At 45.7% G+C, this 12,918-nt stretch overlaps 2 protein-coding genes across 2 annotated transcripts; one reads left to right on the plus strand and one right to left on the minus strand.

Moving 5' to 3' along the window:
• Positions 1-781: 781 nt before the first annotated feature.
• H6S33_012384 (uncharacterized protein) lies at positions 782-4,234 on the minus strand (the record flags this gene model as incomplete). Its single annotated transcript, XM_044843729.1, has 8 exons — positions 782-850; positions 919-1,870; positions 1,921-2,873; positions 2,951-3,319; positions 3,375-3,545; positions 3,611-3,778; positions 3,842-3,984; positions 4,165-4,234. The coding sequence occupies 8 exons, from the start codon at positions 4,232-4,234 to the stop codon at positions 782-784; spliced, it is 2,895 nt and encodes a 964-aa protein (XP_044695033.1).
• Positions 4,235-5,830: 1,596 nt separating this feature from the next.
• H6S33_012385 (uncharacterized protein) lies at positions 5,831-10,735 on the plus strand (the record flags this gene model as incomplete). Its single annotated transcript, XM_044843730.1, has 4 exons — positions 5,831-9,031; positions 9,088-9,444; positions 9,530-10,189; positions 10,253-10,735. 4 exons carry the CDS (start codon positions 5,831-5,833, stop codon positions 10,733-10,735), a joined length of 4,701 nt encoding a protein of 1,566 aa, XP_044695034.1.
• Positions 10,736-12,918: the final 2,183 nt, after the last annotated feature.

Consider the following 12,918-nt stretch of genomic DNA (forward strand, 5'->3'; position numbering starts at 1 on the left):
GGAGCCAAGCTTTTGGATCGCCCGGGCATGGGATATCACTCGGTTACAGCTCAGCGGTGAAATGGCCTCCGAGGCTGGGATAAAGTACATACTGTGGCTGTCACTATGATGAATCACTATATAATGTCAGTATGGTGTCCATAGTATTTGCAGAGATGATCTTTGCAGAGCAAAGTAAAGAGCCGAGAATGTAGAGAACGTATTGTATGAACTAACGAGTGGAAAGAAGGAGAGAGCTCTCTCTCTCTCTCTCTTTCTAGTTACAGTTTAGAGGCCATACCACCGGCTCTAGTATAAAAGTATAGACAGGCCGGAATAACGCCCATAATGAGACGTTTAACAATGCAATTGTTAATGTACAACATCCACCACCGTAATGACTTACCACGATCAACAAATAGTAGATGATGTAAACAGCTGGAGAGTCTGGTATATCAAGCGTTATATGGATATATGTATATAAGAACTCTCATTTGTACTGTGGTCAAGTATGTACCTCAATACAAGTTTATGCCTCTCACTCCCGTCCATATTTCCAACAGCAAGTAAGGAGTGTATGTTTTATTTGATTACTGATTACTGCCAGAGTACTAAAACCCGGCAAAACATCGTTCATGAGAATAACATCATGCATCGCTGGGGTATATATATGCATGGCAAAAAGATCCGATGAAAGGAGGCAAACAGGCTTTAATTTTAGTTCATTCTATAAAACATTTGCCTCGTCCTGATATCAACCTGACATTGTCGTGCTTCAAAACGACCTACACCTTGTTTAAATCTACTGCATATAGTTCCGCAACATGTTCTTAGCCTCCTCTGGCAGTTCAGCCTTGATCCATTCCTCAACCTGTAACAGCACACCGAGACGTCAGTACTCTGCAAAACTGGCAGGGAGGAAGAAGACGAGAAACATACCTTTCCACCCTTGGCTGCGCTCCCCTCTCTGATCCTCGCTCCGCACCATTTTTTCAGGTCACCGGTCACCTGCGGGAACATATCTACAACCCTCGTCTTACAAGTGTTCAGTCTAGTGTAGGTGCTTCCAAAGTTCAAATCGTCAATGTCTGCGTCAACAAGCTCCGCCGCATTGTCACCCTCCTGGACAGGCAACGGCGGCATTTCAAGCAGTTTCAACAGCGCCATGACAGTGCTAGGCCAAGTCTTGTGATAACGGTTTTCAAGTTCACTGCTAAACGCCACAAACTTGGTTAAACCGACAACAGCGATTTTTCGGTCCACGGGCCTCTGAAGCTTCTGGGTATCCGGGAGAACGACGGCTTGATATAGTTGCCCAAAGATTCCGTCCTGCACGGTATCAATTGCCTTCACGACAAAGTCGGGTCCGCAACCTTCCGCATCGCGAGAGGCCAGGAAGTAAAAAAGTCTTACAAACTTCTGGGAAAGAGCTTCGGTTTTTGAGCCGTTGAGACGCGTGAGCAGAATAATGAAAATATCCTTCAGGAAGGGCTCTAGAGATTTGAGGGGAAAGTAAATGAAGCAAGCTTCGAGCAGCTCGAATGCGTGGATTTCAGTCAATTTGGATGAGACAAGCTTCTGGAATATTCCCAGAATCGGGGAGATCTGGTTGTTTTGGACAAAGTGATCCGCGCCCCGCGCCATGATGGCTTGGAGAAGACGGACAAGAGCTGGTACATTTCCGCGGGACTCGCAGAGAGCTGGAGCGAGGAGATGAGGGATGAGATCCTTATACCGTTGGGGGATTGGTGCCGAAGGGTGGCTTTCAAGAAGGAGGGAGAGGAGCTGGAAGACGTAGGGAATGAACTCGGTGATGTATAGGCCAAGAATACTCATAAACGGATCATGAAGGGCGGTTTCAAGACCTTCTGGATGATGAGGGGCCACGAACCTAAGCGCTGTCAGAAAGAGCCCTTTGAAACTCTGAACATCGAACCATACCTAATGATGGCACCCAGACTCTCAAAGTGGTAGTGGATAAATCTCGGATTACTGGGGTTCTTTGCAATCTCTCCAGTAATCTTGATCAACTCGCCCAAGACAAACCCTACAAGAGGACCCATCGAATCCTTTGCTACAATTAAACATCTCATCACGCAACGCATCAGGAACTCGTTCTCTTGAATCTTCTCGGGGGTAACTCCGGCTTCTATCAGTCTAAAAAGGTGCTGCAAAAGATCGTTGGAATAAGGCTTCAGATCTTCGGGGTGGAACACCGGTTGCCCATCCGCAGTCATCGCAAGCAGCCTCTCCACGGTGATAGCGGTGTATGTGTAAACAACGTAGTTAGGCGAGGCAAGATGTTTTGCAAGAAGCGGGAATGCACCCGACAGTTGTTCCTTGGTCAACTGGCTTCGGAAGGTATACAAGTACTTGATTGCGTCAACCTTGAGGATTGGCTCCACATCATCAAATGGAGCAATAAGGTCTGCTGCGACATTACTTTGGAAAAATTCGACTACATCAACCAGGAGGTTAGTATGAACAACACCCTTACGCTCCGTTGAACCCTTGGCAGCGATGGACGAGAAAAGGTACAGAGCTGTATCTTTCGACCTCCAGTTCACCTTGGGGTTCTTGTTATAATCTTGGAGGTAGTGGGTAATGTATTTCCAGACAACTTGAGTAACGTTTTGATCGAACTGTTCAAGGAGTTGCCGGAGGAAGTCGGTGGCTGCTCTTCGGCGAGTATCGCTATCGGAGCCCTCGAGATCTCGTCGAATAAATTCAATTGGGTCGTCTTCAAATAACTCTTCGTCTGAAGTTCGTAGGGCCATGTTTGGAAGAATAATCTTTTCCACAACCTGCTCCAAAACCTCCGTTTGACTGAAATTCTGCGCATGTTTACTTGATCCCGCAACAGACGTCAAGAATTGCAACGCTTTGCTAACCAGCTGTTCGTTTTTTTTTTTTTTTTACAATCAGCACATATTCCCCCGTGGTTCAAATCAAATTCTGATCTTATACTCACGATATCGTATTTTGGCTGGGGGCCAAGATTTGTCAGTAGCTCCCAAGTTGAATTTACAAAATTCTGGAGCATCTCTTCAAACACATCTTCATATTTGTGTGTAAACAGCTGTAACAATTCACAAATACCAGCTTTCACCTTTTCTAGTGGACCAGCCTCGTCATCATCATCAGTCGTAAGAAGATCGTTGGAGTACGTGAGGTACTTGTGGAATAGTCCCATGATGGCAGTAAGACTTTCCTCAAAACCGGGTGCCAAGTCTTGGCAGTTGAGATCGAAAGAGATCTTAACAATGAGATTGAGAGTTTGGTAGAGGCCTTGTAACGTTACTTTATCGTTGACATTTTGTTCGATGAGCGAATCCGTGGACTATATCCGTAGGTCAGTCGTTCGTACGGTTTGATAAGTTTATATGTGAGCGTACTATGAAGAGTTTAAGAAGAGGCTCTGTGAACTTTCCGAGAACGTGGTTGATCTCTTCAAATAGGTCGTCAGAGCGGAACAGCGGCCTCCAACGTTTGAAGATTGCGTGTGCAACTTGGAGAACACCGTTGTTGACTTGCGGGTTGTCGGGGGTGAGCCGAGAGACAAGATCCTAAAAACAAGCGCCGAATGTTACTTCTCGAACTATACACAGTTTAGATGTCTGGAGGTATGCACATCAATCAAGGTATCCCATCGTCGCCAAAAGTCACTTTCAGCGATAATACTGATCGCTTCTCCCAACTGCACCTGGAGCGCTGGTGGGGAGGTGATCATGAGTCCGATTATTTCCTGTTTGACGGCGACAACATCATCGTTGTTCATCTTGTAACGCCCTTCCTCATCCTGAATACAAAAACATGATTAGTAGAGATATTCAACTTCATAATGTCATCCGCGGGAGCTCACAGTCCAGTTCCTCCCTATCAAGTTCTTGAAATACAAAGCAGCAGCCAATCGTGTGTTCAAGCCGAACGTATTGAACGCCACGATTTGCAGCAATAACAATGGAAATCCTGGAGCATTCTCAGAGGCTCTCAGAGATTGCTCAGCTGTTCCGAAAAGCGACAGTCAGTTACTATTGGTGAATTTATGGGCTGTATTTAGACCAAAGGAAAACACATGCTCCACAATTTGGATCGCGCGGGGAAATTGATGTAGAAAGATCAGGAAGCACCGGAAACCCAGGAAAAATAAACACAAAAAACATTGATGTGGAGTTGCTGGTTTACCTTGTTTGTTCTGCTGAGGTATCAATGATGTGTCCAGAAGCTGGGCGATAGTTTGAATGTTTGAGGCCATGGTTGGTTGCGGTGACAATGGTACAGTGCAGGATGTGGGTAGCTTATGGTGATCGTGGCCGGGAGAGTATTGATAGTGGTCCTGGTTGTGGGGGGTTCGATGTAGAGAATTAGTGGGGGTATAAGTGATCAACCCAGGAGCTAGATGTGCCGGATTGAAATTGTCTTTCAATCTGCCTAGGGAGCTAGAGAAAATGAAATCGGTGTTGTCCCTAAGTTCGAAAAAAAGAAGAATGTGGGACGACGTGAAGGAAAACAATGATGCAACTAAGACAACCGTCCACAAACAGAAGAAAAGAAAGATATCCCCGCTACTGAGCTCAAAAAAAGGCCTGGCCTGCTTGGCGGGTTGGGAGTCGGGACGTGACTGTACACTCTTTGTCTGGCGAGTACTCAATTTAGCGTAAAACGAAGCACGCGGAGCACATGCCAGTACGGCAACTTAGCCGGCATTAACCCGACAATCATCATGCTGTTTAAACTAGTCAGTGACGATTGACATCGAGTGACAGACCCCACGCCCACGTCCAACCTCACCTGCCAAGTGCTGCTCCCGTCCTCGTGCCTGCGGTGGTGGTGGAGGCGCACTAAAGTGGCTCTGTCATTGATTCTGGAAATTGTTTTTTGTCCGTTTCCTTTAGATGATTACAGGCGTCCATAGCATATCCCTCCCAGTCATCCGTCTTTGACCTGTCTAACTGTTCATTCATCCGTTCGTCATCCCCATTCACGTCAACAACTCGCCCAAAAGAGAAAGTGAAGACAATAAGAACGTCGGAAGGAAAAAAGATCGGGAAAATCTTCCACTCTTCCGAGTCAGCACCCAACACCCCACGAGCCATCCCTAGTCCACTAGTACTCTGCACGGTGTTTCTGCACCTCAGTGGTCCCTGCTTTCCCTCCCATCTCCCGTTTCGCTGAACCCCATCGAAGATAAAACTTCAGACAACGATAACAGCAGCAGCAGAAGCCTCGTAAATTCAACTTTAAACACCTATTAGACTCGCTCCTGGTTGTACGCCCTCCGCATAGTCTAGCCACAAAGCAAAAAATATAAAATATATAACCCCATATCTGTCAGACTGATTCCGTAGTATCATCCCGACTGGTTGGTTTTCTGGCCTCACCCCTCCTCACCCCTCCACCTCTTTCTCCTTATCCCTCCACCTTATCTTCGCCTCTCCCTCCCCTCGCCTTCAGTTCCCTCCCCATGCTGTTTATATGACCGACTTCATACTTCAATTATCATACTCGCTCGCCAACTTTCGGATTGCTCCTACCTCTACGCAAACCCCTCCATCCGCTCTCTCCCGCGAGTGGTGTTCTCATCCTTCCGCGCTTCGTTCGGCGCAGGACTCGCTCACCCGAGTGTTTTGGGCGATAGGTTCGTTACCATACTATCATTGGTTCTTTGTCATTTTGTTTCGATCAGGTGACCTGATTGGGCGTTGTCACTGCACACCCTTTTTTTTCTCCGATCCAATAAGCTTTCGGCCCTGAATGACGCCAATTAAATTGTTTCCTCTGAAAACTTTGTTCTCCTTCATGTCACCGGCATTTACGCTGACTTCATATCGTCTCATAGTTACTTAATTAAATGCCTTCATCTTCTCAGAGTAACGTCGATCCGCCACAGCTACATGACTCGAACAAGCCATCTTCCAGTATCGCGAATGTATTCCGGAGTTTCGGTGGACGTCTGAATCGTACTGGTTTCTCCATCCCTCCATCACCAGCTGCACCAATAACTAGTAATGGACACCGTTCGAGCTTGTACGGGGAATACTTCGGGGAAGATGCTGTCACTAGCGGGCAGGTTCTGGTTGACAGACTGAAGGCTAGCAATCCCCTGAGTGATCGTGTAGCAGCGGCAGAGGCGTTAAGAACGATAATTGCGGATTACCCGGTTTCAACTGTAACGGAAATCTGGGCAAATGCCCAGGACCTACTAGACGCCGATAATCCACCTGAGGTTCGGCAAGCAGCTTTCAAACTCCTCTCGGCATGTATCCAGCAGCATGAACCTTCACCACTAGATCGACTCAAGATTTACCGTACCATAGCACTCCATGTTTGCATGGATGACTTCTATCATCAGTTACAGGCACTGACTGCGCTCACCAATGGAGGAAGGGATGTGTCTACGTTTCACAAGGACCTGGTTTCTCTGTTGTCCAAATGGTTGAAGAACTGGTTCAAGGAAGCTACTGGGGAACGATCGATCCGCAAGCGGGACGGAGGTAATCCAGAGAATATGTCAGGTGCGGAATTTAACTTGAGGGAATTGTTTCAATTCACCACTCAAGTCATCAAATTCAACTTTAAATCGTTTGAGGAGCGTGAAATAAACCAGCTACTCTTGGACGTCCTTCAAATATGCAAAAAGACAACGCATAAAAAGGACATCGAATGTTCTATTGGCGTTATCGAGGCTCTCATCACTTATGGCTACGTCCCACGTGCTGCACTCAAATCTTGTATAGAGGTACTGTGTGGTGCTTATGCCACACTAAGAGATCTTGCCGATGCTACCTGGAATGCCGTCAGTAACCTCTGCAAGAGTTATATGGCTCATAATTCAGTTCTGGTTCTGCTTGAAATTCTCGAGACGCCCGCCAAAAATCTTGTTACCAGCTCTGCTAATGCAAACACGAACACTCTCAAAGGTGCTGTCTGGTTTCTAGAGAAACTTTTAATAGCGGACGAGCAAGATGGGCTTCCTCCAGTGCAATTTCCTATTGTCATGTCAGCATTCCGATCAGCGCTTGCCGCTGATAGCGCACGCTTGGAGTTAGAAATCTGCAGAGCCATTAGTGCTATTCTTGCTAGTAAAGACGTCGTTTCGCAAATCTCCTTCGACGAATGGGCAGTGCCTTTGGATATATTAGTGGCCTGCTCAAACAGAACGACAGAACGAGCAGACGGGACGGTGATAGAAGCCCGTGCAGGTGCAGATGAGACCTCTTCGCGCCCACAGAAAACCGAGCACGGCGGATTGAACGCCGCTATAGCACATGCCATCTTACAGGTCATAACTCAGTTGGAGATTGCGTGCCGCAACCCCGAGTTCGAACAGACAGATGAAGTAGTTGATTTTTTCGTTCGTGTTCACGAACACCTACCAAACTCGGCAGCGGAGTACGTTATCAATCACTATGCCACAGAACACCTTTGCTATCCATCGTGTGGTGAATGGATAGAAAACTGCAGAAAATTGCTTGATATATTCTTCAAGGCCCGATCAAGACCAACAGCAATGCGGATTAGTGTTCTATCTTTGATCAAGGATGTTTATGAGACTACAAGAGAGTTATGCGAGGAAGACATTTTACGGTCATTGGTTCTTTCTATTTTTGAAGATTTCCGGAATGAGGGTGATTTGAAGGTCTTGGAAGCATTAGTTAAGTTGGCAGTAGATGTTGCAGGGGATAGCAACATAGATCTATTCAATGTATGTCTCGATATATTGGTGGATTATATTGGACCGGAGGAGCCCGTGAATGATCAGTCTATACCAGAGGAGGACGAGGAAAATGAAAATCAGACAGCACCGAAGAACTCCTCCGATCGACCCAAGCCTGCGGTGATTCCACACTCCCAGCAACATCACCACCACCTTACTTCCCCGGTCAACATCGTCACTCGAGGATTAGTAAGGATATTTATGAGAAGCATGAATGTCGATGCTCTAAAGACGGCTCGGACATACGAGGAAATTATTCAGATCGTAGGATCTAAAACGATAGATGCCGATGCACGATTAACAGCTATGAAGCTTTTATTCAGAATCAGATCTGACTCAGAGAATGCTATCTTCTTAGTCGAATCAACGGAGTCAGAAAACTTAGCAGCGGTATTTCACAGAATCACAAAGATCCCGGACGAAACGCCGGCTCCTTCGAAGCCTGAGGAGGACTCATCGTCGACATCTTCGAGATCAAACAGAAGTAACTCGATATCCCAAACATCGCAACAGACATTTCTATTTAGAAGTCCGAGCCGACCGGTTGTGGAAAAGTATGACCGCGCCAAACGAAAGTCACCGATCTGGGCATACCCTGAGACGAAGGCGCTTCCAGAGAAGCCTTCGTATGAAGCAAGCCCAATTCTATGCACATTTTACGACCCACCGAAGGACTATCCAGTACAAGAAGGGCCGTCACTGGATCCAAAGACTTGCATCAGAATGTCGTTATGGATGGAGCAAGTGATTCCGATTATGCAGCAAGGTTGTGACTGGGAAATATACAGCTACGTCTTGGTTCACCTAAGCTCCCAGCTTGCCAATAAGACAGCATTCCGAAACTGTAAAGCGCATATCAACATGCTGAGAAGTTATATTTGTCATCAGTTACATACAGATAAAATTCCTAACACGGACCTTCCGGAAGAGGTTAAGAAGGCCGATATTGCTATAGCTCTCATCAACATACTCACGACTTTGGTCAGCTACAAGCAACACTTTGCCAAAAATGAGACTGAAGGAATTGTTAAGGCTTTTCAATTGGGGCTCTACAAATGGCAAAGAACCGCCAAACCATGTATCCACGCTCTATCGATATGCTGCTATGAACTACCAGGATCAACAAGCAAGTTCCTACCAGGTATCCTAACAAAGCTCTCCCAGATTATCACCTCCTCCGCCGTCAGTGTACATATCTTGGAGTTTCTGTTGGCATTGGCGAAGCTACCTACTCTGTATAGTAATTTTACAGAACCCGACTTCCGGAATATCTTTGGTATTGCTTTCCGTTACATCCAACATACAAAAGAGAGTACTGCCTCAGGGCCAACGAGGGTAGGTTACCCCTAACCACTTGGGCTAATGAAATTTCTAAAACTAATTTTCTACAGGCGATGCAATCCCAGCCCGAGACTGAACCAAGTCTACCTCAATACGTCCTCACGCTTGCTTACAACGTATTGACAACATGGTTTTTATCGTTGAGGTTGAGTGAGCGGCCAAAGTACGTGTCCTGGATCACCAGGGGGCTGGTCTTGCATGCCGAGAGCAATACAGTCGACGAGCAAAGCCAAGCGTGTATGGATATGTTGCAAAGGTTCACCTTTAGCGATTTTGACTTGAAACCCCCTGCAAAAATTGGCAAGGATGCAGCGATAGTTACGAAGAATTGGTTGGTCGGAGGAAGTATCATAACTGTGCATATGACGACGGAGACTGGTGTAGCAAGGCTCGTTGTTAGAAGACCAGTAAGTTCTTTCTCTCACAATCTTCCTCCCTTACCGCCCCCCTCCCCCCATATAGAAGGGCAATGTTGGTTGATTGTAGAAATAGTCTGGTACAAGCTACTACAGTATGAAGCCGGAATCAAGGGATTTACACAGTACTCTACAATCGAAATGGGTCAACATTCTTGACACGAAGCCAAGCTCTCCAAGCGAAAATAATCCTCTGGAAACAAACACGCAACCGGATAAAATTCTACCTAGTCATGTATTGTTGCAGCTGGCTGGAGGTATAGGAACAACCGAGATGACTAGGCCAGTACTGCTCCCGGAGGACGATAAAACCACTAGAGCGTTGGACGTTTTTGATAGGATACCAGTTGTCGATTTTCATAAGATTGGTGTGGTTTACGCCGGCCCTGGACAGTCTACGGAACTTGATATCCTGACAAACCAAATGGGATCACCCGATTATACTGACTTTGTAGACGGACTGGGAGAACTCATTACCCTCAAGGGCACAGACCGAAATACCGGGGGTCTTGATCGCGAAAATGATTTAGACGGCCAATTTGCATATTTCTGGAGCGACAGAATCACGGAGATTGTGTTTCATGTAACTACCATGATGCCAACATTGGCAGAAGATCCCCAGTGTACCATGAAGAAACGTCACATCGGTAATGATTTCGTCAACATCGTTTTTAACAACTCTGGTCTTCCCTGGCGCTTTGGAACAATACCCTCCCAGTTCAATTTTGTCAGTATTGTAATCACACCGGAAGCTAGGACAGGGTTTATTTCGTCGCGTTTGACGAAAAAGGGACTACAGGATAAAAAATATTACAGAGTCCAGGTCTGCCGCAAAGAAGGATTCTCGGATATCAGCCCGGCACAAGAGACGAAAATTGTCTCAGATCTGTCACTCCCGGCTTTTGTAAGGAATCTGGCGTTGAGTGCGAGCGTCTATTCGCATGTTTACAATGAGGGTGGCGGAGAACATATCTCCAACTGGAGACATCGGCTGCGGAATATTAGTCGGTTGCGTGAGAGGACTGCTACGGGCGGTTTGAGTAATGGGGGAAGTGTCGGGGGCGGGGGAGTTGGTGGAAGCGGCGGAAACGGTGCCATAGGTGGAGCAGCCAGTCCTCCTACCATGCCAAGCTCCAGGAGAGTCTCAACTATGAGTGGACAAACAAGTTTGGCGGATCATGGTTACAGCAGAAACTCTGTACAGCTAAATGGTGCTGATCTGGAAAAGGATCTGGAGACAGAGGATCTTTTGATGAGTTTGGACTTTAGTAGGTTCACATGATGTGGGTTTGGGATACTTTCAAAAGCGTTTGATTTTTTTCTTATTCCTTTCCAGGTTTTTATTATTGGCGAACTCCATCTTCCATTCCTCAGAGCCATGCACGTTTCACTTTTAATCAATCTCTGGGTTGTCATTCTGACAGCAACTTGACGGACTTTCGCCAGCCGTCCTTTTTGTTTTCGCTTGCTTCTTATCTTTCTTTTTTCTTCATTTAGGGGGTCTTTTGCTTATTCTCTCTTTAAACGTTGCTTATAAAACCAAAAGTTTAGCGGGTATTGGAGTGATTGATTTGGTGCATGTGTGTGGGATGGATAAGGTGGGAACTTAATCCCTTATTTTGTGGTTTCTTTTTTTGCTTCTTCATATACAACTACCTCTTCTTGTAATATTACTATTCTTTGTTTGCTCAATGTGTTGTGGAGGTGGGATGATCCGGTCTTTTCTCTCTTTTGTTGCATGCCTCGGGATCAGTGTGTGGTTGTTTAGGACAGTGTCTGTCCTAGTACAGTGGGAATGCAAGTTTATGATCGACTGGACATGAGGGGAACAGGGATTTATCGGATAGGAGGGCTTGGTGAAGGGAAAAGATAAACTTGGATATTTTCTTTTAATTTTGGGTTGGGTCTATTTACATGCCATATCATTTGGGGGGGGGGGGGGGCATTGATTGTTTATGGGAGATTTGTAACAAAAACACATAATTGTATTGTGTTGGTACTCTTCTGCGGGCTACTAGTCACACATAGTCCATGTTTTTTGAGGGAAATACTGACAACTACACAACAAAGATTTTAAAAGAGCTACTTAGGTAGCTGCGTAGTGACTAAGTGCACCCACCCTATACCACATTGCGCAACCATCATGGTTGCAATGTATACTGATGAGCACATACATCTATGTGTGATGTAGTATCTCTTGAAATATTTTTTTTGTGATGGTTTTCTCAGCATGGCCGCTCTTTAACAATCCACCCATTCCTCGAGTGATACTGCATGATACAAATTCTTTTAATATGTACTTTATATGTTGATTAATTAATTGATTAATTAATTGATGTATTTACTGCGAGAATAGTTTCCGCCACCACTTTTGTGTTGCACCGCATTTTCACTGCCAAATTCGGCGGAAACTTATTCTCGCCGCAAGTATGTACTTCATATATATCGTATTGGATTTCATGATCGACAAAGGACTATAAATGATATATCCTTAACACCCCGTCTGTACCTACATATTATTCACATTTCAAACACTAAGGTAAGCTTCCTACTAAAGTATCAGGACTTGTTTGTTAATGCTAAAGCACAATATATTATGTCATCTAGTCTTTAAGGTTAGGCTTGCATCTGCTGCATAAGAGAGGATTCGAACAGCTGTCAAGACCCAAAATAGGTAGAGCAATTCCTTCCTTAGCCTAAAGAGATTGTATTTAACCGCGGAAACAGGATTATCTTTTGGAGGAGGCTCGCTCCGTGCTGGTGGCCTCTACAAAGCGTGCTAAAGTAGATCGAAGCCCAAAGCCGATAATCCCCATTTTGATCGCGCAGAAGTGCACAGATAAAGATCAGCAAAGACGCATAGATCAGAGAAATACTGACGTATTTGTCTCCTAAGTCTCCCGTGCTTAGATCTGAAGAGCAAACGTGGAGGACAGGTAACTTGGGGGGGGATTGGTTTTTTGAAGTGGCGATCCTGTGGGGGTGGACGGGGGACCGAGGTGTCTCGAGACTTTTATGAGACTTCATTCAGCTCTCGATTCTTTCTTGGCGCCGAAGATGTTTCATGAAACTACAGAAACGAGCGTTCCAGTACCCCGTCGGTGGTGACTCAGCAAGTGATACACGGAGATAGGCACCTTCTACTGTTGCAGGTGTCTCGCGGAGTCCTTAAGCAATAATTGTCATTGGTGTGAAGTTTTTTACATGATAGGATCGGATTTGGAGAGTCTCATACTCATACCAATCACTAATATATGCCAGCGAGTCTTCTCTAGCTCTCCAAAATTCAGCAGTGTACTTTTCAGCTCATACTGTACCAGGGGACCCCAGATAGTAGCTATCTGTTGTTTTTGGAGGCGTTAGCCTTCAAAAAGGATACCAGGACAAGTAGGTACAGGCTGCTTTAAACAACGCCAATCCAATGAAGTTGACAATGTTGACGATGTCGATGTTGTTGATGTTAAA

Source organism: Morchella sextelata, assembly GCF_020137385.1.
Source record: "Morchella sextelata strain SCLS chromosome Unknown scls_8, whole genome shotgun sequence".
Taxonomy (NCBI): domain Eukaryota; kingdom Fungi; phylum Ascomycota; class Pezizomycetes; order Pezizales; family Morchellaceae; genus Morchella; species Morchella sextelata.